The sequence below is a fragment of the Rhineura floridana genome, chromosome 16, assembly GCF_030035675.1.
Source record: "Rhineura floridana isolate rRhiFlo1 chromosome 16, rRhiFlo1.hap2, whole genome shotgun sequence".
Lineage (NCBI taxonomy): Eukaryota > Metazoa > Chordata > Lepidosauria > Squamata > Rhineuridae > Rhineura > Rhineura floridana.
In genome coordinates, this window is record NC_084495.1 from 36256190 (window position 1) to 36278569 (window position 22380).

Genomic DNA, 22380 nt, shown 5'->3' on the forward strand with positions numbered 1-22380 from the left:
CCCATCACTTCTAGCCATATTTTCTCCTAAAGCCAGAAGCGTCAAATACATTGCCCTTTGCTCATAAGGAAGGGGCTCTGAGGCAGGGTCCCCAAACCTTCCTTTCTTCTCTTGGCCCATTTGAAAATTGCCGAGGGTCTTCGAGGACTGCTTGATGATTTTCCTCCCTGTTGTAGCCGCCGTTGTAAATGGGCTGTGCTATTTGTGGCAGGATTTCCAGTTGTATTTTTACGGCTCCTTTCATTTCTTATAATGCAGTTGACTGTATTACAATTTTCATTTCATAGAACAGGAATAAAAGAAGCAATAAGAATGCCATTAAAAGTCAATATAAATATTTTACGTGGGCCACCTGAATGAAGCTCACGGACCGTTCCCTGGGAACCCCCGCGCGAAGGCGTTTCGAGGGAAGCCAAAAGGCTTTCAGTAAGACCAGCGCAATTGATGGAGGCGTCTGTGTGTCCTCTCATGCCTCCTGCAATCCTTTCTCCTTATCCAGACCCGTCTTCAAAGACTCCCAGGGCACTTTGGACCTCGAAGGGAAATTCTCTCCCCTCTATAAGCAAGACAGCAGCAAACTCTCTACGGAGGACCTCCTGAAATTGTTGGCGGAGTATAAGAAGTGAGTGTGAGCTGCGGGCCCTCGGAAGCAAAAGGGTCATTGTACTTTGGGCCTCTTGAGTCCAACACAAAGTTTTTGAATGTTCTTTGGGGGGGACGCAATTGACTTGCCCCCCTGGCTAAACAATAAGATGGTGTCTAGTGCTGTTTCTTTCTTGGCTTTTCTCTCCTTATTTCTTTATTTCTTTCTTATACAGACCAGAAAAGACCAAACTACAAGTAATACCTGGCCAGTTAAATATTACATTAGAGTGCATTCCACTGGAATTTGCAAGTAAGGAATTAATTTTTTAAAAATAAAAATAATAATGAGCACTAGCAGGGAGTGCCCTGCTCTGCATCTTGCCAGTACTAATAGAATTATATTGGGTTCCTTCTCTGAGCCATGGTTTAACTTGGTACAGAAATCGCTGCCTCCAGAGGGTATATATAGGGGGACACCAGCTAGACCCTGGCTTGTCACCTTTTAACGTCAGAGGGAGTCTGCCTTAGCCATTGTTTACTCAGTGCAGATGTAATGCTCAACCATGGTTAACACAAACCATGGTTTGTAAAACCTGTCTGTCTGTTCTGATGGGTGGGACAAATGCCCTCTTGCTCATTTCTCTTCTGACTAGCATCGTAGCGGCAGTTTTGAGAACTCTTGTCAGCCAGCAAGTTTTTTCTACTCTCGCTGTGGTCCATTATACATAATGGTCAACTGTGGATAAGGGAAACAAATCATGACAAAGCCTTATGTGTCTGCATAGTACCAGTGTGGCAAATTCAATCTTGGGAGGAAAGCTAACTTACCCGACAGCTGCACCAGCTTGACCTAAGCAGGGACTAAATCAATTTTGTAACAGCAGTTTTTGCTGTGACATCAGCCTCAGAGCTATCAGGAAATAAATATGTGGGAACCACATGTATGCTGCCTTGGGTTCCATGGTAAAAGAAAGGTGTAGTATAAATATAATAAATAAATAATAGAAATATGCTCTCACTGGTGTCTCCCTGAGGGCTGAATGCAGCTCAGTAACCTAAACTGTGGTTTTTCCATAGGGCTGTGATTTTAATCACGGTTAAAGCAACAACTGTGCTTATTTCTAACTCTCTGTGCTATGTAAACTGGTTAGGATTTTCTTTCTGCTTTTGAGGTGACATGTAGATCAGTGGCAGGGAGTTGACATGCCAAATCACTGCAGATATGCGATCTTAACCAGGGTTAAGGCAACAAACCATGCCTGGCACTAACCATGGCTAAGTGTTATATCAGCACAAGACCATTATGATGTTGTTCCATTGTACGACAATCAGACACCAAGCTGTGGCCTTTGCCTCCCCTCTAGACTGTGTCACGGCCTCTTACATTCCCATCAAGCCCTTTGAGAAGGAGAACCAAGGTGACGGCATTGCGGTTGAGGTGGAAGAGTTTATCCCTGAGATCGCAAAGTACTGCTGCCCTTTTACCATCTACAAAAACCATCTGTATGTCTATCCCTTGCATTTGAAGTATGACAGCCAGAAAACATTTGCCAAGGTGAGCTTGCAAACAGCCCCGAGCCCACAGATTTTTTTTTTTATTTTACTTTAATTTTAAGGCTGAAATGTGGCTATAGAACAACTCAGTAGCACTGAGCAAGGGGTGGAGCTGCACTGGGGAAACCAACATGGGAAATGCAGTTGCATCGAGGTATCCTGTTCTGGTACTGCAGCCAGATGGGTTAGGAGTTGCAGGATCACAGAGAGCTCCAAATGAGCAACTGGGTCTCACAGAGCTTGGAAGCAACCTGAGCTTTTTTTAAAAGGTTCTCTCCCCAGACAGCCTCACCCAGGCTCTGCCCCCTTCTGGGGAATGTCGTGTCTTAAAGGGCCAGCCTTCTGGCCTGAAGACAGACAATCCTCCTGTGTTCCACAGCCCCCTGCCTGGTGCACTCCCTGCACCGCTGGACCAGGGAGATCCCACGGGAGTCACTTGGTTCCTTGGAGGAAGGCGCCTGTGATGCTCCTGGGTCTGGCTGAACAGGAGGTTTTCCTATGGGCTCCTCTCTGGCATTGTCAGCGGTCTCCCAGTCTCCGACAAGGAGGCTCAGAGCCCCAGACCTGGTCCAGCTCTGCAACTGGAGACGCTGCAGCCTCTGACTCTGTGTCTTGATCGCTGCTGGACTCTGAGCTTATGGCACTCTAGCTCAGTATTGTCCACACTGGTTGGCAGCAGCTCTCCAGCTTACTCATTTGAGCACATTCCTGTGTACCCAGGACTTTGACGGCTGAAGGGGGCTGCTCCTAGCACCCCACAGATCACTGATTAAAGAACTGTGCTCTAGGGTATCTTCAACTGTGTTTTGGAATGTTTTTAACTGTTTTCAGTATGCTTTTCTTTTTCTTGTTAAATTGCTTTGTTCACAGTATGTTTGCCACCATGGTCCCCTTCGGGAGGAATAATAACGATCATAACGGGGGGACGGGGGACATTCCCAGCCCTGTCTGGAGACGCCAGGGATTGAACTGGGGACTCTTTGCATGCAAAGCAGGCACTCGGCCACTGACCTGTGGCCCTTCCTCATTTGCAGCCTTCATTTGCGCCTCCTACGTCAGTGGACGCGTAAGAGTGTACAATCCCCCGTGGAGACCGCGTTTGGCTCCCTGGCCTCAGTGGGAAGAGCATCATGCATTGCAATTGTGTGCTGCTTCACGCAGGGACCAGCCCTCTCTACTGAGGGAGCTGTCAGTAGATAAAGTGATACATGTTTATGACAGCCCTCACAGGCACTGAGTACCGGCTCCTCTTTGGTTCGCTGCCCATGGCAGCCATTTTGTGCTGGCACCCACGGCACTTACAGCAAGATGTGAGAACCTCCGCCTCATTTTTAAGCAAAAAAGCACTGTGTGTGTATATAATAATAATAGTAGCAATAGTAGCAATAATAATAATATGGCAGTGTGTGTATATATATACACACACTGCTTTATTATTATTATTACTGCTGCTACTACTGTTACTGATATTTTTTTATTTATTACACTGCTTCTATCACAATGCTCAGGGCAGCTAATGGCAACTTAAAAATATTCGGGAAAGGGCCGTAACTCAGTGGTAGAACATCTGTCTTGCGTGCAGAAGTTCAGTCCCCGGCATCTCCAGGTAGGGCTGGGACAGTCTCCTTGCCTGAATCCCTGCAGAGCTGCTGCCAGTCAGTGTAGACAATACTGAGCTACATGGACCAATGGCCTGACTCGGTATAAGGCAGCATCCAATGTTCCTGTTCACAGAAATTAATAAAATACTACAAAAATGAATAGCACCATAAACCCTAACACCCATAACCCACCCTTCCCAAACCTTGTGCCCATTCTATCAGCCAGCATGGTCAATGGTTAGGGATGATGGGAGTTGTAGTCCAGCAACATCTCAAGGGCACCAGGTTGGGGGTCATTGCCATCAGAAGCAGAGACTAGCAGCAGATAAAAATCGAAATAAAATAAAATAAGATGGAATCAGCCTGTTAAAACGTTGCAACAAGGTTGCTTGCGCAAGCACATGCACACAAAATCAGTTTTGGTTTTGGGGACAAAAAGGGAAAGATGGATCTCAGCAAGAAAACATTTTCTCTAAATCTACACCTTCTCCCCTGCCGCCTGTTGCACATCCAGGCAAGGAACATTGCTGTCCGCGTGGAATTCAAAGACTCTGATGAAGGGGACTCCAAAGCTTTAAAGGTAAATTCCCAAGCAGTGTCTTGGCTTGTTTGTTTCTTTATGTATTTATTTAAAGTGTTTTTATTCTGCTCTCCAGCCAAAAAAAGACCCCCAGAGTAGTTTACAGTTCACTAAAAAGAGCTCTTACAGTGTAAAAAGACATGACACAAAAGAAAAATGATTTGGGAGGAGGAAATAATCAAACTCGGGTTCAGTTAAACATTCTAACAACCAGCTGGGATGGAAGAGTTCAAGGGAAGGTAGAGCCAGAAATTGCTGCTCCCTCAGCTGTTCCCATGAATGAACCTACATCCCTTGTCTTCCGTCCTCTGAGACAGCCTGATGCAGTGGCTGGTGCCTCACACCAGGGCCACGAACACAGCCCCAGGGTTAGAAGGCAAGATCCAGTTCACGTTGGGGGGCAATGGGAGGTCTCTATGCCCCGGGGGGGGGGAAAGAAGGGGTCGTGCCAACAGCACAGCTCAGCAGAAAGCGAGATTGTTGGGCCCTGTTTGAGCCAGGTGGAAGTGACCCCCTTTCTCAAGACATGGAACGGTATGAACAGCCTCCCCTTAGTATCTTCCAGCACCCCACTGGCCACCAAGTAGGTGGACTGTGATTGAGTCCTGGATCTTGAACGGGGGGCATAACACGACTGCTGCACTCCCTCAGGAAAGAGTGTTTGTTGGCTTGCTGAGTGCCCTGATCCTCACAGTGCAGGATCTGGCAAGGCTGGTTTCTCGTCATAGGCACCTGAGCCTGTTGGGGGAGCTGTCTATCTATAACAGCAGCAAAGCCAAGACTCGGTTGCTGTGGCATCAGAAAGGGGCTTATCCATGAAGTAGCTGAGGCGTGGGATGCTAGGAGCTGGTCAGGGCAGCTGGGGGCCAGCTGGGCAGCAGCTGAGGAGTCTTCTTTATTTCTTATCATTTATTGATTGCATTATATTTGTAAACCTCAAACCCTTGTAACAGGAGAGGGCAGGGATTAAATCTGAGACTTTCTGCATGCAGAGGCCTGTCAGTGGCTGCTGGTCACAATGGCTACACTCTACTCCTGCTTTTGGAGACAGAATACTGGTTGCTGGGAATCACAAGTGGGAGATAATGTTGCTCTTGAGCTCAGGTCCTGCTTGCGGGCTTCCCATAATGGGCATCCGGTTGGCCACTGTGAGAACAGGGGGATAAACTCGATAGTCCATTGAGCATAAGAAGAGCTCTGCTGGATCAGAGCAGAGGCCCATCTAGTCCGGCTTCCTGTTCTCACAGTGGTCAGCCAGATGGCCGTAGAAAGCCTGCAAGCAAGACCACTCTCCCCTCCTGCGGTTTCCAGCAGTTGGTATTCGGGAGCATAGCACTCCCAACTATGGAAACAGAGCGTAGTCATCACGGCTTGTAGCCACTGGTAGCCTTATCCTTCGTGGATTTGTTTCATCCTCTTAAAGCCATCCACACTGGTGGCCATCACTGCCTCTTGTCCAAGTGAATTCCAGAATTTTCCTATGCACTGTGTGAAGGAGAACTTTCTTTTGTCTGTCCTGAATCTTCCAGCATTCAGCTTCATTGGCCTGATCCAGCAACCGTGCTTTTTCTAACATTCAGAGCATATCCTCTTCCATATTGAGCTATGTCTCCTTTCCTAGGGGCAGTGAGGCATATGAATCTGGATTGCACCTTTGGCAGTCTTCCACTCTACCTCTGCACCACTGCCAGACCTGTGTGAGAGTTCCCATGTGACAGTTTCATCACATGGACAAACACTGCCCTCACCTCTGTGGTTGTGTGAATGTGCCCGGTATAACCGCTATACAACACTGCCCTTATTGTGGGGTTCCTCTTAATTCATCACCACCCCCACATTTCTGTTGTCTCTTGCAGTGCTTCTATGGTAAATCTCGGGGGCTCCTCCTGACATCGAGCGCTTACGCTTGCGTGTTGCATCATAATCAGAACCCAGAGTTTTATGACGAGGTAAGAAAAATTCTATATCTGCTTTGATGCATTGAAGCGTAAGAAACTGGGCTTGAGTGTCTTGCCAGAGTCCTGTGGAAGTGCAGAAAAGCAACATGGTATTGGTTACGGAGTTCAGGGGTGGTACTGAATGTTAGTCCTACTCAGAGTAGTCACCCATACACTACGCTCAACATCAGAGGTCCTCCTCCGGGTGCCTACTTCGAGGGAAGCTCAGAGGATGGCCACAAGGGACAGGGCATTCTCAGTGGTGGCCCCCAAATTATGGAATGATTGTTTTGACAAGGTGTGCCTGGCGCCAACACTGTTATCTTTTCGGCGCCAGGTCAAGACTTTCCTCTTCTCCCAGGCATTTTAGCATGTGCTTTTAAATTGCTTTTTTTAAAAGTGTGTTTTTAAATTTGTATATTTGTTTTTAATGTTTTTAATTGTTGTAAACCGCCCAGAGAGCTTCTGCTATGGGGTGGTATACAAATGCAATAAATAAATAAATAAAAGGATATAACTAACAGGTTCATTAATTTCAGTGGATCTGCTCTGAGTAGGATTTAGTTGACTACAACTCCAGTTATACAGCTTTCATTTTAAATTAGGTGAACTATCAAATCTGTATACTTGCAAATGTTTCTTTATTTCTTAGATAAATTTGTAGGCTGCTCTTCTTATAAAAGAAAGTGCTGTTGCAGTCAGGTCCTGCTTCCCATGGGCATCTGGTTGGTCACTCTGTGAGCAGAATGCTGGAGTAAATGGGCCTTTGGCCTGAACCAGCACGGCTCTTCTTACATTCTTAGGAAAGCTTTAAAGGTAAGTCTAAGGAGTTTGCATTGGACAGGAAACCAGTTTAGAGATTTAAGGAAGAGTTTCAAGATCGACAAGAGAGATGATGAATGCAATGCAGTGTTGGTCTTTTCTTAAAAGAGTAGCTTAAACCGCATCTCAGCACGCAAAAATGCAGCATGACCTCTCATGATGTCATTTTAGATTAAAATTGAGCTCCCAATCCACCTCCATCAAAAGCATCACCTGCTTTTCACCTTCTATCATGTCAGCTGTGAAATTAACACAAAGGGGACAGCGAAAAAGCAGGACGCCGTTGAGACAACAGGTACGCTCACGACTTGAACCCCCATCTCTGTTCTCCCCCAGCAGTCTGTGTCTGGTAGATTCAGGAAGCAAGGTGTGTGTCCGGAGGTGTATTGTGTCTGTTCCTTGCACACTGCCACCCCTGTTGAACAAGAAATAATGTGCTGGTTGATATAAGAAGCAAATGACCTCCACCCTGGCTGATTTCATTAGCATTGCATCAGAAATGGAAGATAAAATGTGGCCTTTCTACAAATGAAATGTCTAGTGATAACATACTCAGTTTTCTAGATAGGTGTTCAAATGTGATGCATTTTAAGGGCTGTATCAGGAGTACGGTTAGGCCAAAGTCTATATTCTAATTTGGTTCTGCCCAGGGCAGCTAAACTAATCTTGGCAGAGTGGAGGTGGAATTTGTGGCAGTGCAGGATGAGGGGGTGTGGACCTTGCCTACCTACTTATTTTAAAGGATGGGCCCAACTTACTTAGGTCTTGCTATCTTTTGGTCTCAGTATTCAACCTTTCACTTGTTTTGGGTAAACAGAAATCAATGGAAATATTTTGTAAATTAATTTACTTATTTTAAAAGAATATATATACTTCTTTAAAAATGTATTTTTAATACAGAGAGAGAGAGCTCACACAACTACAGCAAGCTCGAGAATCCCTCAGATTTTTTGTAGCATGTGCACTTGCCTCACCTCATAGAATCGTAGTATAGTAGAATCAAAAGGGACCTATAAGGCCATCAAGTCCAACCCCCTGCTCAATGCAGGAATCCAAATCAAAGCATCCCCAACAGCTGCCTCTTGAATGCCTCCAGTGTTGGAGAGCCCACCACCTCCCTAGATCATTGGTTCCATTGTCAGACTGCTCTGATAGTTAGGAAGTTTTTCCTGATGTTCAGCCGAAATCTGGCTTCCTGTAACTTAAGACCATTATTCCGTGTCCTGCACTCTGGCATGGGTGCTTAATGTTGAATTATGTCCCGTAAGAAGCCACAATTTGATGCCATGTCGTATCACCTGTGATCCTACCTTCTTCTTTAGTTAGAATCCAAGAACTTTGAGGTGAAGCAACTTAATAGTACATACAGCTTTTGAGTTACCTCAAAGCAAACGCATCTCTGTCATGATCCTAGCTATGCTCCAAGGAGGTTGCCTACTCAGCCATATGCGTTGCTGTTTCTGCAGTTGGTTTTACGTGGCTGCCTTTGCTGAAGGACGGCCGGATCATCACCTCTGAGCAACACTTGCCTGTTTCAGCCAACCTGCCAGCTGGCTATCTGAACGTCGGGGATACTGAGGCACGAAGGGTAGGGAGACTCATATATGAATCAGGTGGAGTGGGTGGACAGGCTGCATTTCACTTGTGCTAATATTCATGGCTGTGTATATTTCACTGGTACACTGAACAAGCTCAGGAACTGTGTGGTTTGCAACTCATTCTCTGAAAATGACATAATTTCTTTTTAAACAAAGATTCTAGCCCTCATGTTGTTCTGCTTGTCAACGCTCCCTGCCCACACAATCTTTCTCCCCCAAATTAATTGTTGGTTTTGTTTATGCATAATGCATCAAGCAAAACCAAAGTAAAGATTTGCATATATATTTAATCTGCATAATTATTCTGACCAGAAATAATTCAGGCTTCTTGACTACAGAGTTTGGGCTGCTGGGATTTTATGGATCTATCGTCAACTATTATGACCTGAGGAAGCGATTCCACTTCATCATCATCATCATTATTATTACCCGCCCTTCACCTAAAGGTCCCAGGATGGGTTACAACCATTTTAAAACCACCTAAAACCCCAAAATAGGGTGGGTCCTAAAAATACACGTCTCAGGTGTCAAAGGCCAGGGTAAAGAGGTGCACCTTTAGCATTTGCTGAAAACTGCACAGTGAAGGTGCCAGGCACACCTCTGTGGGGAGGGGGTTCTGCAGCTTAGGGGCTGCCACAGAGAAAGCCCTCTTCTGGGCCGCTGCCACCACACAACTTCTGAAAGTGGCGGAAGCACCAAGAGGGCCCCTTCTGCTGATCTCAACACCCGAGAGGGTCTGCAGGGAAGGAGACAGCCTTTCAGATATTTGGGACCTACCTGAGTCATTTAGGGCTTTAAACACTAGCGTGAGCACCTTAACTTGAGCCTGGAAATGAAGTGGCAACTAGTGGTGTCGCAACAGTGTTGTTGCAACACCACACTGAGCTCCTAGGGTTGTATCCAATGCAGCGGCAAGTTAAAGTCACTTAGCGGCCTACTTGTTCTGCTGGTGAAGTGTTTTGCACCAGTGGAATGTTGTTGTGCAAGAGAACGCATAAGCAGGTTGCTGGTAACTTGGTTGCACAAGAAATGGCACATCCAATTGCTGGAAGTGATCTGAGGCCCTCCAAGCCTCTCCCTCCAGCCCAGCATTCCCAGACTCCATCCCCTTCATTGGAGGTTCTTAACGGGCCAGCCCTCTGACCTGAAGAAGGGCACTGATTCTGCACTCCAGGGATCCATAGATTTATGGATCTGAAATCCACCCAGAAAGGTGGAGAAGAACCCAAACTGCTGTTCCTGAAATGCAGTTCCTTTCCCCTTCCTCTGTCTTTTGTGCATGAAGATTTTCTGCGTCCAGCTCTTTTGCAACATGGCTGCTGCTGTATGCCCTTTCATGGCTGGCTGAGCACAGCCGCCCTGCAAGGTGGCACAGACCTCTTTAGCCAGACTACAAGATTCAAACACAGTGATTTTGTTTTCTCCTTTAATTGCAGCCAAATATCGACGTCAAATGGGTAGATGGGGCAAAGGCTCTCTTCAAGATCAAACTCCTCTTGGAATCAACCATTTATACGCAAGTAAGTGGAACTCAGCCTCTCCTTGACAAAAGTTGCTTAAAAAAACGTGAAAGAGATCTTTCTGAGGGTAAATATTGAAAAGGTTGCTTCATGTAACTTTTCCGATCCTACAGGACATGTATATATTCTTTATTTGCGGTCAAAGACCCAAACAACAAATTTGAGTACAGAGGAAAAATTAATAAAATACATAATAAAAATTTCAACTTAACTATATGCTAAAACTCTTCGAGACTAAAAGAAACCTCAGGCCCTGACTGAGGAAGCCATTCAAGGTACAAGACTTGATCGTATAGATTGGGCTGTATAGATGAAATTGGCCACAGCTATTGTAAGATTTTTATGTACTCCATTTAGGAGCTGTTCTATCCCCCTCCCCGTGGAGCAGTTGGGAAACCGTTTGATGAATGGTTGGAGGGATTTAGACCTTACAGAGGAATATTTTGGGCATATAAATAGGACATGATACAGTGATTCTATCTCTCCCACACAGCAGGGGCAAATCCTTTGCGCATGCGGAATCCCCTGATATCTCCCTTCCATTACTGCTGAATTAAGGCAGTTAAATCTTGCCCTAATAAAGGCGTGTCGAATTTTAGGGACTGTTAAAAAGTTTAAGTAATCAGCATGTGTTTTTATATTGAAACTCAGATTATGATAGAGCGGCGAACATGACATGGATGGGGATCCTCAGGCTCAGGAGCTGAATGCGGCCCTTCACTCCTCTCCATCTGGCCCTTGGGATGCTTCCCAGGCCACACCCCTCACTGGCTCTGGCCCATGCCCTCCTCAAGTGCTTTTATCTGGAAATCTTTTACTCTGGTGTTGTCCAGACATCATGCCAGGCCAAGTAGGCATGGCCCTGCGGGTGGGTGTCACGTGCTCTCCCTTCCACGCCAAATTTGGAAATGTCAAATCTCAGTTTTTGGCAAACCATACTTTGCTGTTTTATCTGAATCTAGCACATTATGCCACATTCAAACTTACGAACCAGGCACATCTTCAGAACTGCATTAAAACTTATGCCTGCTCATTCTAATATCGGTGTGGCATTACGCCTGAATAGGCTTCCTTCCTTCAGACAGTCTAATAAGACTTGTTCTTCTTGTTATGTGCCTTAAGTCGATCATGACTTATGGTGACCCTGTGAATGAGCGACCTCCAAGAGTATCTGTTATAAACCACCTTGTTCAGATCTTGTAAGTTCAGGTCTGCTGCTTCCTTTATGGAATCAGTCCATCTCTTGTTTGGCCTTCCTCTTTTTCTACTCCCTTCTGTTTTCCCCCAGCATTATTGTCTTTTCTAGTGAATCATGTCTTCTCATTATGTGTCCAAAGTATGATAACCTCAGTTTCATCATTTTAGCTTCTATTGACAGTTCTGGTTTCATTTGTTCTAACACCCAATGATTTGTCTTTTTTGCAGTCCATGCTATGCGCAAAGCTCTCCAACACCACATTTCAAATGAGTTGATTTTTCTCTTACCCGCTTTTTTCACTGTTCAACTTTCACATGGTCTGAATGATCCTGACTTTAGTGTTCAGTGATAATCTTTGCATCTGAGGACCTTTTCTAGTTCTCTCACAGCTGCCCTCCCCAGTCCTAGCTGTCTTCTGATTTCTTGACTATTAGTCTCTCTCATAAGACTAATAGTTTTATAATAGCCCATTTCTGTACGCCAGTAACATCCCAACTACACAGTAATCGCCCATGTGTCTGGAGACCACTCCTTCAAAGCATAGAATGTAGGAAGCTGCCTTGTATTGAGCCAGAGCATTGCTCCATATAGCTCGGTATTACCTGCACTGACTGGCAGAGGCTTTCCAGGGTTTCAGGCAAGGGTCTCCCCCAGTCCTATCTAGAGAGGCTGCTGGGGATTGAGCCTGGGACCTTCTGCGTGCGAAGCAGATGCACTATCTCTGAGCGGTGGTCCTTCCCCTCTAGGAACATAGGACACTGGCAGAGCATTGCTCCATCTAGTTCAGTGCTGCTTTCTCTGACTGGCCGTCCAGGCCTTCAGGCAGGAGTCCTTCCCAGCCCTACCTGGAGATTGAACCCGGGTCCTTCTGCAAGCAAAGCAGATGCTCTGCCATTGAGCTACAACCCTTCCTTTCTGGGGCCAGCTTGGGTAATTGCCCCAGCAGGCATTCCTCCTCCGTGGCCTACCAAAGCAGCATGGGAGGCGCCACTGCGTGTTTCTTTTAGGAAGAACTGCCGCCGAAGTCTAAAGATGGTGCTGCAGCTGTCGGAAGGATGTTGGGCAAAATCACTGGGCTGGATGAGTTATGAAAAAGGCTGCTGCTGGGAGGAAGGGCGGGATATAAATCAAATAAATAAATAAAAATAAAATAAAAAAGGCTAGCGGACTGAGCTTCTCTGTTATTTTCAGGATCTCCACCTCCATAAATTCTTCCAGTATTGCCAGATGACCCAGGCAGGTGCCAAAGAAGCCCCAGGAGAACTTGTTAAGTATCTCAAGGTGAGCTGCAACTGTTTCTGTGGCTAATGGGGTCCCGCTGCCACTGGATAAGGCAGGTTGGTACCCAGGAAAGGTCTCACTTCAGTTGGAACCTCTGGGTAGAGATACACTTATTGTTGTGACGGTTCCAGTGCATCTCCGCTTCTCTTTTCTGAAAATGGGGACACACAGCTCTAGTCAAACTCTGCCCCTTTTTACTCTAAAACCTGGTGGGATCAGCTCAAGTGCATTTTTTGAAAAAAACATTCACTTCGGGCAGATTTCGCGGCTGATTGGCAGACCAACCCGTTGCCCCTCCAGGTGTGGCCAATGGAAACGCTTTGCTGTAGACGACTAGTGTGCTTACAGCCCCTGACATTCCACAGCTCAGACAAGTAGAGCTGACTCTGTCAGTCAGCCTTCCCCAACTTGGTGCCCTGCAGATGTTTTGGGATAGAACTCCCATCTGTTTTTGTAATACTGTTTTACTGGTTTTTATGTTGTATCTGTTTATGCTACTGTTTTAATTTTATGTTGTATTTTTGTGTGCCACTTAGAGCTTTTTAAATATTAAGCGGTTTAGAAATGCTTGTAAACAAATACGTTTGTTTCAGTGTTTGCACGCCATGGAGATCCAGGTGATGATCCAGTTTCTTCCTGTGATTCTTACGCAACTCTTCAGAGTCCTCACCAACTGGACGCAAGAGGAGGAAATTGCTGTCAATTGTACCATGTGAGTTTTGGCCGATACATCATTCATCATATATCAACAAAACCACAATCCAAAACTTTAAAACACCAGCAGTTAAAATAATTCAGAGCCCCACCCACATTAATTAAAAGGAGGCTTCAAGGTCCATTTAAAAGTCTCTAAAATGTAGGGGCTCACACATACCTCCCTAGGAAGGGAATTCCAGAGAGAGGGGGCCACCACCAAATGTCACCAGTCCCTGCTCTCTAGCATGTTTGGGGGGGGGGATCTAATGGTGGGGTGATGGAAAATCAATTCAACTCTTTTCCTATTTGCATAAGCTTTCCTGCCTGCTGGCCAGGAGGCAACTCTTTATTTGCCACCGTCAACCAGAGGGTGAATATCTGCAAGTGTGAATTAGCTAACCAGCAGGGGGTTCTCCAACTTTCTATCTCCAGGGCCCCCATGAGAGGGCTGAAAATTCCTGAGGCCCACCAGTCACAGAATGGTGATGTGAAGTAGGGCTCAGTCACAAAAGGGTGGCAGATGGGGGTGGAGTTTGGCATAATCGGCTGTCAGCTAATAACATCATTTTGTATTCTATTGATATCTAATCCAGAAATTGCTAAATTCTTTGCCACAATGATTTCCTTGTGTCAAGGAGTGCTATAGTTCAGCTGTTCTCAGGCATTTGACTCTGGCAGTGTTGCAACTGGCCCAGGGATTCTCAGGGGAGAAGACATATTGTTTTATATTTTCCTCCCCCAGCCCATGCATCCCTCTCTAAACATTTTAATGTTCCCTTCCTGTCCTCTCATCTCCCCTTCTCCTTCCTCTCTTGACTTACACCTTATTCCTCCATCCCAAAACCTCCAGCTTCTTTCATCCCTCCCCCTTTTACATTTACTTCCTCACCCAATAACAACTTTTTTCTCGTATCTCCTTCTTCTTTATACCCAGATGATGATTATCTCTCTAATTTCCTTCCACACCTCCTCTATCTTTCTTATTTATTTACTTATTATTTGATTTATATCCCGCACTTCCTTCCAGCAGGAGCCCAGGGTGGCAAACAAAAACACTAAAAAGTTTAAAACATCATAAAAACAAACTTTAAAACACATTAAAACAAAACATCTTTCAAAACGTTTCTTAGAAAAAGCTTTCAAAACATCTTCTAAGATTAAAAATGTTTTGAAAGGAAGGTTTAAGAACATATTAAAAAGCAATTCCAACACAGACGCAGGCTGGGATAAGGTCTCTACTTAAAAGGCTTGTTGAGAGAGGACGGTCTTCAGTAGGTGCCAAAAAGATAACAGAGACAGCGCCTGCCTAATATTTATTCTTCTTCCTTTATCTCCTACATTTGTCGATTGCTTTTCTGCCAAAACAGTCAAGGCAGCTTATGTTTTACAGCAGGGGTGGGGAATCTGAAAGTGGCCCACAAGGCCTCTCTGTCTGATCCTTGAGGCTCTTCCCAGCACACACCGCCCACCGTTTCTGCTTCACACCTTCCTTGAGTGTGTTTTGCCTGGTTGGAATGTCCTTGAACTCTGATCATACCTTTTGCTTGTCTGCATGGAAAACAGAAGGTTGTGTGAGCGTGTGTAGAAACGAACCTACTGTACGGGAGGTAGCATTTGCATTCGTTGCTCTTCCCACTTTTGTCTCTGGTCCCCAACCACTACTTGCCCCTGAAAAGTTGCAGAGAAAGGAGTGTGGCTTTCGGGCTGAAAAGGTTTCCCTCGCTCACGTTTTACAGTAATGACTTATTATCCAAACAGCGTTTTATTTGTTTTTATGGGATGCCCCTTAGTGCATCTGGTGCTGTGCAATGTATGGTGCTTCACAAGTATAGAAATGCTTTAAAAGAAATATAGGAACAAGAAGAGAGGTGCAAAAGGAGGTTGTAAGCCAAACATCTTGCAGTCTAAAATTCAGCACAAGGGAGGGGAGGAGGGGAGGCTCCGGGGTGAACCAGGAAGCAGTTTGCGGTGGCTTCAGTTGCACGTGTGTAGACAGCGCAGGGCAGGAGAACAAGGTGCTTCAGCCAGAGGCTTCACAGAAAAGGGCGGCTACTTAGAGGGTTTTAAGAAGGAAGTAAGAGAAGTAGCATGCAGGCATTCTGGGAGGTGTTTCCAAAAGGGAAAAGGGACATGGAAGGCAGAGGAAGATGAGCAAAATTCAGGTACTGGCCTCATCCACACCGCACATTTAATGCAATATTGTACCACTTTAAACAGTCATGGCTTCCCCCAAAGAATCCTGGGAGCTGTCGTTTGTTAAGAGTGCTGAGAGCCCTTAGGAGACCTCTATTCCCCTCACAGAGCTGCAATTCCCAGCTTGGTTTAACAGTCAAACCCTCTTCCCGGGGAACTCTGGGAATTGTAGCTCTGTGAGGGGAATAGGGGTCTCCAAAAACACTCAGCAGCCTTAGCAAAGTATAGGGTGGTATTCAGAGTAGACCCATTGCAGTTAATGGGCATGACTGATGTAGGTTCGTTAATTTCAGTGGGTCTACTCTGAGTTGGACTTAGTTGAATACAGCCCACGGTTCCCAGGATTCTTTGGGGAAAGCCATGATCATTTAAAGAGGCATCATAGTGGTTTCAACGTCTAGTGCGGATGCGAGACCTCTGTCTCGGAATGACCAGGCAAAATGGCCGCTCAGCAAAACAGTTCTGAGAGGGGGTGCCCACAGGTGGGGCCGTGATGCCATCACACTTCTCCCTCGGATGCAGCCACTGATGGGGACATTTCTGAGAAAGGAGGAGCCCAAAGGGCCGCCGCGCTAATGGACGGGGCCTCGCTGTCTCCCCACTTCCTCAGAAGAGAACCAGAGAATGCATTCACCCAGGAAGCGGACAGCGCTGTTCTTTCACCAAGAAACAGTGGAAGCCGCCCTCCTTCGCAAATGCTGCCTCATGTTCGACCTCCTGTTATTTCACAGGGTCCTCCTCCATGTCGTGTCCAGATGCCATGAGGAAGGCCTTGACCACTACCTGAGGGCTTTCATAAAGGTGAGCAGCGACCCTTCGCCTGTTCCGTCTCTTAAATCTCTCACCTCTGACCAAGGAGCCCCCATCGGTGATGAGCTTATGTGATCTTTTCCAGTATTGCTTTCGGCCTGAGAAGCCCAGCGTGCCGCACGCTAAGATGACGCATGAAATCTTGGCTGTTGCGATGGCGACCATTCTCAAGCAGTCGGCGGATTTCCTGGCCATCAATAAGATGCTGAAGGTGAGACAAGACAAAGAGAGTCTCATGTCCGCCCACTCAGTAGAGGCTGGTCCATCAGAGTGAATGGGGCACTGCCCCACCAGCCTCAGTCTGCTTTCAGCCAGGGGACAGCCCTGCCTATCAGCTTCTTCCTCCTAGCCTCAGTGTCGCCCCTTGTTGAACTCTGCAGGGGGGAGGAGGATGGAGCGAAACTAGAACTAGTGGGCTCTGCCTGCCATTGGCTCTGGCTCCCCCTAGTGTTGGCCTCCCTGCTTTCTGCCCCACCAGTCCCAGTGGGCACCAGCCGCCACTTCAGTCTTTAAAGCCAGTCTGCCCAAGGATCCTGGGATTGGATCTTGAAAGATGCATGTCAGAACTCAGCGTTTGGCCGTCACCAAGTTGGATCCTTCCAGGCTCGCTTTCCCCATCTGCAAAATGGGAATAACTGTGATTTGCTCTTGCTAGTGTGTCCCTCTCTGTTTTTCTCCTTGTTTTTTCCCAGTATTCGTGGTTTTTCTTTGAAGCTCTGGCCAAGTCGATGGCTACGTACCTCCTGGATGAGAACAAGATTAAGGTAAAAACCAAAGCAGCTGATTTAGGACTGGCAGGAGGGGCTCAGCGGTCTTAGTACAGTTATGCTTCCCACCCCGCCCCAATCACACACCTGCCTCCCCCCAACAGAAATAACTAGAAATGTTGGGGAGAAGTGTCCTCATAGTTTATTTATTATACTTGTATACCGCCCCATAGCCGAAGCTCTCTGGGCGGTTTACAGTTCCAGTGTTTTCAGGGCTGTAGCATTCTGTCATTTAATTGGATAAATTAATCAGTTAAAAAAGCTTTTGATCAACTAACAAAGTGCCCCCAATTTAATAGGGCAGCAGATTTGTACAAATACCTTTGTTTAAACAGAAGTAGCGTGTAAGAACTGCCTTATACAGAGTCAGGTTATTGGTCCATCTAGCTCAGCACTGTCTGCACTGACTGGCAGCAGCTCTCCAGGATTTCAGGCAGGGAGTCTCTCCCAGCCCTGCCTGGAAATGCCGGGGATGGAATCCAGGACCGTCTGCATGCAAAGCAGATGCTCTGTCTTTTGTGGTAATACCTGTCAAAGTATTGCTCCACTGGGGTCCCTTGACCTCAACACCCTAAGGAGGGTTCTTTGCTTCTGAGAACAGTCCTGACTTCCTGACTTTTGATCTCAGGAAGCAGATAAGAGGTAACAGCTAAGGTTCAGTTGCATCTTCTTGCAATGTTGCAAATTGCCTGTCTGGCGCTGAGCCACAGATCCCCCTCAGTAGGAAGTCTCAGGGATCCACAAGGCTCCCAGAATTCTCTCTGGTTGAACCATCTTAGTTTGACCAAAGTTAGCTATTCTTGACAATACCTGCTAGGACATACGGCTGCATTGCCTGTTTTTGCTTCAAGACTATTGCTTTTTACCCATATGCCAGTGGTGGAGAACATCTCTGGCCCCCCAGATGTTGTTGGACTCCAATTCCCAACAGTCTTGGCCACTGATCGGTGATGACAGGAGCTGCAGTCCAGAATCATCTGGAAAGCTACAGGCTCCTCATCCTGCCTTATGCAAATTGATTGGTTAATCAATTTTTTGGCAGATGAAACTCACCATGATTTCTTTAGTTAGGTTATTATTTGTTCAATATTTCCAAAAAGCCTCAAAGAATATGATACCCCATGGTTAAAAAAAAAACTAATTAAAATTTCAAGATGTCTTACAAATCAATAAATGAACATAAGCAACAAAATAAACTTAAAACAGCATTTGAAACCACAATATATATTTTTTTAAAAGGAGATATTATTAAAAAGAGATTTTTTTGTTGTTATGTGCCTCCAAGTCGACTACGACTTATGGCGACCCTATGAATCAATGACCTCCAAGAGCAAAAAAGAGAATAGATTCCCATAAATGATAAAGGGGCAATCACAACCTCTCCTCATCTCTGCCGGTCGCATAATCCCAGCTGCTTCTTGTCAGAGCAAATAAGAAGGTCTTCCAAAACTCCCAGAAAATATTCAGGCTCAGAATTTGGTGGTCCTCCAGTGGGACAGATTCCACAGGGATAGGTCAGCTGCAGGAAAGGAACGTCTGCCGTAGGTCACATTTTGCCCTTCAGCTCCCCAGAGCTCAGCGTTTTCCCGAGTCGTACAATCACGCTTTGCACTCGCTGCTCCTTGCCATCATCCCTCACGTGAACATCCGCTACAGTGAGATCCCAGAGGAGTCCAGAAATGTCAATTTCAGCCTGGCCAACTTCCTGAAGGTTAGTGGTTTTCTTCTGTCTTCCCCTACCCCCCTACTGATTTAATTAAAAAAAAAAATAAAACAGCTAAGGAAACAAAAAGCGAGAAGATCTTTAACCAAATTTGTGGTGTGACCAAATTTTGGAATACTGTGTCCTCTTCTGATCACCCTCTTTTTAAAAAGAATTTCTTACATCCAACTAAATTCTACTCAGAAAAGACCCATAGAAATTAATGGACCTAAGTCAGTCATGTCCATTAATTTCAGAGGGTTTTCTCTGAGTCGGATTAACGTTAGGTACAAACTGATATTTTCAAGCTTGGCAAGGTGCCGTAAAGGGCAACCACAATTATGAAAAGGATTGAAACAAGTTTTTTTTATTTTAAACAATATGTTTTTTAACCTATTTTTTAAAAAAAGTCCTCAAAGCTTTTCAGAAACATGTTTTTAAAGTTGTTTTAATGTATTTTAACGTCTGTTTTTATAATGTTTTAAAGTGTTTTTAGTGTTTTCGTTTGCTGCCCTGGGCTCCTATTGGGAGGAAGGGCGGGATATAAATCAAATTATAAATAAAAAAATATATAATGGGTGAGGGACGAAAACAAGCCATGTGAAAAACAGTTGTGCATAATGGCGGTATATCAGCTGAAAAAGCTGCTGTTCCTTAATGCAAAAGGTACTGCAGTGTGAAAGGGATTTTAGAAATCGGGACAGAAGCGCTACCGTTTTAATCTGTTAAACTGGTGCAATCAGCCCCATGTGTGAAAGCAGCCTTAGAAAGCCAAGCCAAGCCTGAAGCAGCAGTTCTATAAGGTCAGAGGGGCCTCTGTTAGCTCCTTAGGTCTCTTGATTTGGCTGCGGTTCCCCTCCCAACTTTTGTCAGGGTGTCACTGTAAAGCAGGCAGGATCAGGCTACCTGGTTTCTCCATCCTTGAAGGATGCAAGTAAGGCACTTGGGGCCTGCAGGCTGATCCTCCAGTTTGAGCCTAGCAGTGCTTTGCACTCACTTCAGAGATTTAAGCCCTGTGGATAGAAGTCTCTAGGGGTTTAGGGCTTACGGGAGAGTCCAGAGAGAGTGCTGTGGAGTAGGTTGGATCCTGTTTTTCTGTAGAATGTGATTGGGCACGTTCGTTTTTAATATCTTCTCCAGAGATCCTTGACATTCATGGACCGGGGCTTTATCTTCAACTTGGTCAATGACTACATTTCTGGATTCAGTCCCAAAGACCCAAAGGTAACACACAAATCAAATTTTTGAAGCCATTGTGGAGGCAAGGAAATTGTTGCTATCACCAGTTAAATATATATAATTCTCTCTCTCTCTCTCTCTCTCTCTCTCTCTCTCTCTCTCTCTCTCTCTCTCTCTCTCTCTCTCTCTCTCTCACTCACTCACTCACTCACTCACTCTCTCCCTTCACAGTTGTTGGTGGAATACAAATTTGAATTCCTGCAGACCATTTGTAACCACGAGCACTACATTCCACTAAATTTGCCAATGACCTTTGCCAAACCAAAACTTCAGAGAGTTCAAGGTATGTTCCCTGTTCCGTTGCTTAAAAGAATGGCACAGTCATTGTTCATGCTGCTGATTCCTAAGCACTCAGGATTGGGGGAATGCATCATTTTAACATTTCTACCTGGGGAGTACTGCAGAAACTAAAAAGAGTCTTTTTGGCACCTTAAAAACTAACCCCTTTGTAATGGCATTTGTGGACTACAGCCCACTTCAACAGAAGCAAAGTAGGGGATTAACTCCAAAAAGCAGTATATTAAAAGGACACAGCCCTAATGTTGACTAAAACTGTTGAAGCCCTCTAAAAACCCCTTTTAATCAGACTAATTTTTTAAAAAATAAGCTGTTCCTTAAAGAATCCAGGATGTGCCTCATCAATGCATAAGCAAAGGCACTGCTTGTCTGTGTTTCTTCAGAACGCTCTGAGACATCTGAGCTGATCCACAACAAGGTGTCCTTCAAAGGTCCATAGATGTGAGAGCTCAGTTTGATGTAGCTTGTTCATGGACTTTGGGATTCAGCTTACCTCTAGAACTTCCTGTGTCCGTTTGTGTTGCACGGTATATGTGCCGTGTTAACTGACCATATATATTGTTTATTCCTTTTTGTTTCCCTTTTGCACATTAATTAGATTTCTTTTCCACGGTTCGGGAACGGTTCACTTCAGTAGGTATGTCTGGGGGAGGGCTGGGTTTGGGAAACCCCTGCTGGAATGCTTTGTGCCAAATCAGTTGCAACTTCAAATCTGCTAGTAAATTTTGTACTCAGTAAATTTTTGACAATCACTGTGCAGCGATGCTTCCTAAACTGATTGACTTGTTTTTAGCACCCCGTACATTTCAGTTAAAAGTGTGCAAGATTTGCTTCTTAAACCAACTAACTTAGTTTTGGCAGTGACTTTCTGCTTTTGCTGAGCTTGAACATCTGGGGCAGCAGAGCCAGACATCTGCAAGTCTTCACTTTCTGTAAATGGCACTGCAGAGTTTCAAGATTTCAGCCTTCTGAGGGTGCATATATAGGTCACTGCAATGTGACTCTTACAAAAGTACAGAATTGATAACAACGTTAACTTCTACTGGACTAACTTTTGTGTTTTAAAACAGTTGCCATAAACATTCAGGCTGAGCAGAGATAATCATGGGGCCTTTGAACTCATGCCTCACCTGTGGAGGTTCAGAATAAAATTAATTAGATACGGGGTTGCATGATCCAGTTTGCTGTTGCTCTACGAAAAAGGGAGTATTCAGGAAGAGGAAATAAACTGATCTTCAGTTGTCAAATTGAGCATATATTTCAGTCCTGTAAGGAGCAATACCATGGCAGTTGCTATTGGGGCAGGGATTGTAGCCCAGTGGTGGAGCATATCCTTTGCAAAAAGAAGGTCCGAGGTTCAATGCCTGGCAGTGGCTGTTAAAAAGATCCATCTGTGGAGGGGGGCGGGGACTCTCCAAGACCCTAGAGAGAGAATGCAGGGCTAGATGGACCAGAAGAGTGACTCTGCATAAGGCAGGTTCAGCTTGCAGGGAGGAGAACTCATGTTTTGCAGGTAGAAGATCCCAGATTCAGACCTTGGCATTTCTGGATTAAAAACTGGATCAGATTGCAGGGGACAGGAAAGAGACCTCTCTCTGCCCAAGACCCTGGAGAGGTGGGAAGCAGCAAAGGTGAGGAGCCTTTGGCCCACCAGAGGTTGCTGAACTACAACTCCCATCAGCCCCAGCAAGCGTGGCCAACAGCCAGGGATGATGGGAGTTGTCGTTCAGCAACATCTAGAAGGCCAATAGCTCCCCACGCCTGACCCTCAGGGAGGGCATTCCAGAGAGCAGGTGTTAATCGCCATAAAGGCCCGCTTCCACTTATTCACCAAGATGAAAACCTTTTAAAACTGTTTTTAATATTGTATGCTATATTGTTGTGACCTGCCCTGGGACAGGTAATACATCATCATCATCGCCGTTGTTGTTGTTAACAACAACAATAATAATAATTTAAAAAGTGAAACAACTAGGAGGATCGCCTCAGATGATCTTCAA

At 45.5% G+C, this 22380-nt stretch overlaps 1 protein-coding gene across 6 annotated transcripts in view; it reads left to right on the forward strand.

Moving 5' to 3' along the window:
- DOCK11 (dedicator of cytokinesis 11) overlaps positions 1–22380 on the forward strand; it is a 111919-nt gene that overhangs the window by 39761 nt on the left and 49778 nt on the right. For 4 of the 6 annotated variants that reach the window (XR_009759331.1, XM_061599024.1, XM_061599020.1 and 1 more), the window contains exons 15-31: positions 500–622; positions 819–895; positions 1950–2140; positions 4255–4320; positions 6177–6269; positions 7251–7374; positions 8546–8667; positions 10114–10197; positions 12587–12676; positions 13270–13388; positions 16297–16366; positions 16461–16586; positions 17068–17139; positions 18707–18853; positions 19985–20068; positions 20255–20366; positions 20979–21017. Coding sequence is in view for 5 of the 6 variants with exons in the window: in XM_061599024.1 (XP_061455008.1) it covers positions 500–622; positions 819–895; positions 1950–2140; positions 4255–4320; positions 6177–6269; positions 7251–7374; positions 8546–8667; positions 10114–10197; positions 12587–12676; positions 13270–13388; positions 16297–16366; positions 16461–16586; positions 17068–17139; positions 18707–18853; positions 19985–20068; positions 20255–20366; positions 20979–21017 (1739 nt within the window). In the remaining variant the exon portion in view is untranslated. The remainder of the gene's footprint in view (positions 1–499; positions 623–818; positions 896–1949; positions 2141–4254; positions 4321–6176; positions 6270–7250; positions 7375–8545; positions 8668–10113; positions 10198–12586; positions 12677–13269; positions 13389–16296; positions 16367–16460; positions 16587–17067; positions 17140–18706; positions 18854–19984; positions 20069–20254; positions 20367–20978; positions 21018–22380) is intronic. The other 2 variants (XM_061599022.1, XM_061599023.1) reach the window with 1 other exon arrangement.